This window comes from Lynx canadensis, chromosome A2 (assembly GCF_007474595.2).
Source record: "Lynx canadensis isolate LIC74 chromosome A2, mLynCan4.pri.v2, whole genome shotgun sequence".
NCBI classification, from domain to species: Eukaryota; Metazoa; Chordata; class Mammalia; order Carnivora; family Felidae; genus Lynx; species Lynx canadensis.
The window spans coordinates 64545383-64551382 of record NC_044304.2 but is presented as its reverse complement, the minus strand read 5'-3'; the positions used below and the strand labels follow the sequence as shown (position 1 = coordinate 64551382).

The 6000-nt window shown below is 41.6% G+C and overlaps 1 protein-coding gene across 2 annotated transcripts in view; it reads left to right on the top strand.

Annotated features, from left to right (window-relative positions):
- The window catches only part of LOC115508690 (zona pellucida binding protein), a 122935-nt gene continuing 116935 nt past the window's right edge, over window positions 1-6000 (top strand). The window contains exons 1-2 of one of the 2 annotated variants that reach the window (XM_030307641.1): window positions 1-166; window positions 1894-1974. In XM_030307641.1, the coding sequence (XP_030163501.1) occupies window positions 1-166; window positions 1894-1974 (247 nt within the window). The remainder of the gene's footprint in view (window positions 167-1893; window positions 1975-6000) is intronic. The other variant, XM_030307643.1, reaches the window with a different exon arrangement.

Genomic DNA, 6000 nt, shown 5'->3' with positions numbered 1-6000 from the left:
ATGTGCCGACGGTCGGCAGGCGGCGGCGGCGGCGAGTGGATGGAGGCCTCGGGCCCCGGCCGGGCGCGGCGGGGCTGGCGGCGGGCCCGGGCCGCGGGCTCCCCGCTCTCCCGGGCCGCGGTCGTCCTCCTGCTCTCCGCCTTCGTGGCGCGGGCGTCCTCGTCAGGTGAGGCGCCGGCGCCCGGGCGGCGGGCTCTCTCCCCGCCCCCCCCTCGGGTCACGTGCGCCCGCCGAACCGAAGAAACTCCGGTACCGGCCATGGTGGGGGGTGTGTTTTCTTGGAAACCCGCGGGGGGAACGCGCGTTAGCGCGGGGCAGCGGCTGACTCCGTACAGGCAGCAGGGCTCCCGGGTTTGAAGTCAGATGGGCTGTGAAGCAGCTCCCCGATTGGCCCCGGGCGGTTGTCGGCCCCACAGGGGGTTGGTTGCACACGGAGCTTTGTGATCATCCGTGGTCGCGGGGCTCCATCTACTGGTTTTAGTCGTAAAACGGGGGAGAGACTGGGATGTTCAAGGGTTTGACGTGTTCCCGCCGCCCTTTGTCGCCCTCTTTGTGCCCCAAGAAGTTCCATCCTGTTTTCAAAATGTTATTTCGGTTATTGGCCAACACAAAAGTGAAGCGGGAGTTTCAGCCGGTGTCCTGTAACTGGAAAGGTGGTGGCTGCGTTGTTTAGCCTTCAAATGTTGGACTCTTTTTTTTTTTTTTTAATAAAGTCTCTCCCAGAATCGAATAATAAAAAGCACAAAAGGGAGTTGCTTAAAATGCTACAAGTTGTACAAAAGAAGAGAAATGAGAAAAGAAGTCCTCCAGGAATGTAATTGTAGAGGGACTGTGGAGGAAGGCATGGGCTAAGGAGGAGAAAGGAAAGAAATGGAGTGAATAGACATTCCGAGCTATTCCAAAGTCTAGGCGTCAGGGCTCGTAAGGTTCTAGGATATGTAAGGAGTAGCCCGTAACCTTTAATTACCCAGTAGGAGAAGAATGCTTCTTGACCCTGACCCCTGGTCTTATGCTAGATGTGATGGGGTGTGTGTGAGCTACCTGTTGATCCGATGACAAGATCAGACCTGAGGATAGAATAAATAGAACAAAGCAGGCAGTGTCTAGTATGTAAGCTCTGAATAGAAAAGACTGATACTTACATAGCATCTGATAGTTTGGGTTCAGCCCCTACAGTAACTGTAAATCTGCAGTTCAGTCCCATTTTGCAGATGAGAAAACTGAAGATGCTAGAGTTTAAGGTGACTTTCCTAAGACCAGTAAGTGGTTTTCTGACTTTGAATACCATACTTGTTTCTTTGCACTCTCCTCCCTCTCTGTTAAATGTTTTTGGGTATATGCCTTACTGTGTTTTTTTTATAGTGCTCCTACGACTTGGTCAGTGCACACTATTATGCCCATTTGCTCATTCAGCAACGACCAAAGAATATCAGAATATATTGTATGCAACTATTATTATTTAGTTTGTACCATGTGCAAGATGCTTGGTACTGGTTCTTCATAGGTTGACACAAACATAGGTTCTACCATCGATGGAGTCTATAACAAGAAAAATCACATGTGTACATAACGAACTGTAATACGATGTACAGTGCATGTCATTGAAGAGGTGCTGGTGATGGAAGCGAGGGAAAGTAAGTGATCAGGACAGACAGGTTTCAAGGAAGAGGGACTTGTGATTTGGGTCTTGAGGTGTGGGGCATTGGGACTTTAAAAACAGAGTTTTCTGAGTGGATGTAGAAAAAAAACAGGGATGAGATATAGTAGGGGGAAGCAGCGAGTAGAGTAATTTCACTGGCACCTCTTCAACCGAGATCAAATATACTCTACTAAAGAATACCCTGGAATTTCTAATGAGGCAGATTGCTGATCGTTTGTTTTTGTTCTTGATAGTTGGATATTTGATTCGATTACCAAGAGGTTTTCGCTTGACCCAGGATACGGTGAAAATAGTGGGATCGTCAAATTTTCCAGGTATTAATGAATAGATGTTCAGTAATTTTAAGAAAGTATTTATCATTTGTTTAGGTTTTATCAATCTCATCCAAAAGGCTAATGTTGTCTAGACACCCTAGTCTCCTAAGGCTCTTTTCCTTCTATGGAAATGGATTTGAATTGTTTCCATATAGTTTTATTCATCCAGGTCTGATTCTGTTTGCTATAATTGCTTAAGTGGGCCAAGTATAGTTATTTCTAGAAGTCATGTAATTAAAGTTGCCTATAGTGTTTCTGCTTGTTATTGTATAATTTTAGCCATGATATTAAATGTATGCAGTTCAAATATGCTACAGTTTTTTCAGTTGAAAAGGGTTTTGGATTTATAAGCTTTTGCAATAGTCACATGAGAAGCATAGCAACTAAAACTTTTTTTTTTTTAACTGAGGTAAAGTCACATGCCTTAAAATTCCTCCTTGTAAGTGTACATTCCAGTAGCTTTTAGTATATTGACAAGGTTGTGTAACCATCAGCAGTATGTAATTTCACAACATTTTGGTATCTCCACAAAGAAATGCCGTGCCCATTAAGCAGTCACTCTCCAGCTGCTGGAAACCACCAATATCCTATTAATTTGCCTATTCTGGACCTTTATATAAGTGGAATCATACACTCTGTGCTGCTTTGCATCTGGCTTCTTCTACTTATTATAATGTTTTTGAGGCTCATTCATGTTATAGAAAGTATCCGTACATCATTGGTTTTTGTGGCTGAATAATATTCTATCCTATGGATGCACCATGGTTTCCACTTTTTGACTATTTTGAATAATGCTGTTACAAACATCCCTGAAAAGTTTCTGTGTGATCACGTTTTAAATTCTCAATATACACCTGGAACATACGGCAACTCAATGTTTATTTGAGGAACTGCCGAACTATTTTTCAGAGAGTCTTCATTATTTTACTTTCACATCAGCAAAGTATGAGGACTCAAATTTTACAGCATCCTTCCCAGCATTTGTTATTGTTCATCTTTTTCAATCATAGCTAACCTAGTGTCTGTGAAGTGGGTTTTCATGTGGTTTTGAGTTGCATTTCCCTAATGTCTAATGATGTTTAAGATCTTTTCATGTGTTTAATGGACGTTTGGGTATCTGCTTTGCATAAATGCCCAAGTCCTTTGCCCATTTTTTAGTTGAATATATATATATATATTTTTTTTTTATTGAGTTGGAAGAGGTTTTTTCTTTTTTTTTTCTTACATTCTGGATGCTAAACCCTTGTTAGATATTTGATTTACAAATAATTTCTCCAATACTATAGATTGTATTTTCTTTTTTTCCTTAGTAGAATCTTTATTTTATTATTATTTTTTAATATAGTTTATTGTCAAGTTGGCTCACGTACAGTGTATACAGCGTGCTCTTGGTTTTGGGGGTAGATTCCCGTGATTCATCAGTTACACACAACACCCAGTGCTCATCCCAACAAGTGCCCTCCTCAATGCCCACCACCCATTTTTCCCTCTCCCCGACTCCCCACGTCCACCCTCAGTTTGTTCTCTGTATTTAAGAGTCTCTTATGGATTCGCCTCCCTCCATCTCTGTAACTATTTTTTTCCCTGCCCTTCCTCCATGGTCGTCTGTTAAGTTTCTCAAGTTCCACATGAGTGAAAACATATGATATGTGTCTTTCTCTGACTGACTTACTTTACTTAGCATAAGACCCTCCACTTCTATTCACGTTGCTGCAAATGGCAGGATTTCATTCTTTTTCATTGCTAAGTAGTATTCCGTGTCTATATAAACCACATCTTCTTTATCCATTCATCAGTTGATGGACATTTAGGCTCTTTCCATTTTTTTCCAACATAATTTGGCTATTGTTGAAAGTGTTGCTATAAACGTTGGGGTACATGTGCCCCTATGAATCAGCACTCCCTTGGATAAATTCCTAGTAGTGCTATTGCTGGGTCGTAGGGTAGTTCTAGTTTTAATTTTTTGAGGAACCTCCACACTGTTTTCTTAGAGCGGCTGCACTGCGGATTGTGTTTTCACTTAAAAAAATTTTTTTTAAGATTTTAATTTTTAATTCCAGTATAGTTAACATACAGTGTTGTATTAATTTCAGGTGTACAATATAGTGATTCAACAATTCTATAAATTATTCAAAACCTATCAAGATATGTGTACTCTTAATCCCCATCACCTATTTCACCCATCCCCCCAACGCACCTCCCTCTGGAAACCATCAGTTTGTTTTCTATAGTTAAGAGTCTGTTTTTAGTTTCTCTCTCTCTCTCTCTCTCTCTCCCTCTCCCTCTCCCTCTCCCCCCCCTCTTTTGTGTAGTTTTATGGTTTTATTAACACAAACACAACGTGCACACAAGTTGTCTATTCATTTTCTTTGCTGCACAGACTGGCATTGGGATTTGTGACTTTGATGGCCAGCTGGGCTGCTCTTTCCACAATGGCTTTGCCATTCTTAGAAGAGACATTGGGAGCAGTTTCTGCACATAAGACTAGTTGCACGTCAGCAGCTCTTCATGCTCCTTGACATTGTGGACCAGGAACTTCTGGAAGCCACTCCAGTGTTGGGCATCAGGATCTGGCCCTTGAATCTCCTGCACACCCTGTCCCGATCCCCTGGGTTTCTGCTATTGCACTTCATTTTGACATATCAGTCTGACTGGTGCTAGATGAACTTCATGGTCCTCTTTTTAACGATCTTGGGCTGCACCAGGGGTCTGAGGGTGGCCTTGATGACTGTGCCAAGGAAGAGTGGGGGGAGGGACTTCTTTGTTCATTTGTAAGCAACCCAAATGACCGTTGTTAGATGAATAGGTAAAGGAGATGTGGTACATATACACAGTGGAATATTACTGAGCCCTAAAACAGAATGAAATCTTGTCATTTGCAAGGATGTGGATGGAGCTAGAGAGTATAATACTAAGTGAAATAAGTCCGTCAGAGGGAGAGTCAAATACCATATGATTTCACTTGTATGTGGAATTTAAGAAATAAAGCAAACGGGGGGCGCCTGGGTGGCGCAGTCGGTTAAGCGTCCGACTTCAGCCAGGTCACGATCTTGCGGTCCGTGAGTTCGAGCCCCGCGTCGGGCTCTGGGCTGATGGCTCAGAGCCTGGAGCCTGTTTCCGATTCTGTGTCTCCCTCTCTCTCTGCCCCTCCCCCGTTCATGCTCTGTCTCTCTCTGTCCCAAAAATAAATAAACGTTGAAAAAAAAAAATTAAAAAAAAAAAAAAAAAAGAAATAAAGCAAACGAAAAAACGTGTTTTTAGTTTTTTAATAGTGTGCTTTAAAGCACACATCTTAAACTCTGATAAAGTCCGGTTTTTATTTTTTTCTTTAGTACCAGTGTTTTCAGTGCTATATCTCGGAAACAGTCCTCTAATCAACAGTCATAAAGTTTTATTTCTGTATTTTCTTATAAGAATTTCATAGTTTTGGCTCTTAGGTCTTTGATCCCGTTTTGAATTAATATTTGCATATGGTACGAGATAGGGGTCAAAGTTCATTCTTTTGCATGTGGACATCCAGTTGTTCCAGTACCATTTCTTCAAGAGACTTTTCTTTCTCTGTTGAATTTTCTTGGTGCCTTGTTGAGTAGAAGTTTGCCATAGATGTATGAATTTTTTTCTGGACTCTAAATTCTATTTCATTGCTATCAGTCCTTTTGCCGGTACTATGCTGTCTTGATTGCTGTTTTGAAATCATTAAGTGTGAGTCCTTCAAATTTGGTCTTTTTCCAGATTGTTTTGGCCATTCTGGGTCTCTTGCAGTTCCATATTAATGCTAGAATCAGGTTGTCCATTTCTGTAGAAAAGCCCATTGGGATGTCAGTAGGAATTGCATTGAAAGTGTAGATCAATTTTTGTAGCACCACCAACTTAACCATATTCGTGAACATAGGGTGTCTTTCCATTTATTTATTCTTCAGTTTCCCTCAGTGATGTCTTCTAGCGTTCAGTGTACAAGTCTTGTGCCGCTTCTGTTAAATTTATTTCTAAATATTTTATTCTTTTTGATGCTGTTGTAAATGGAAC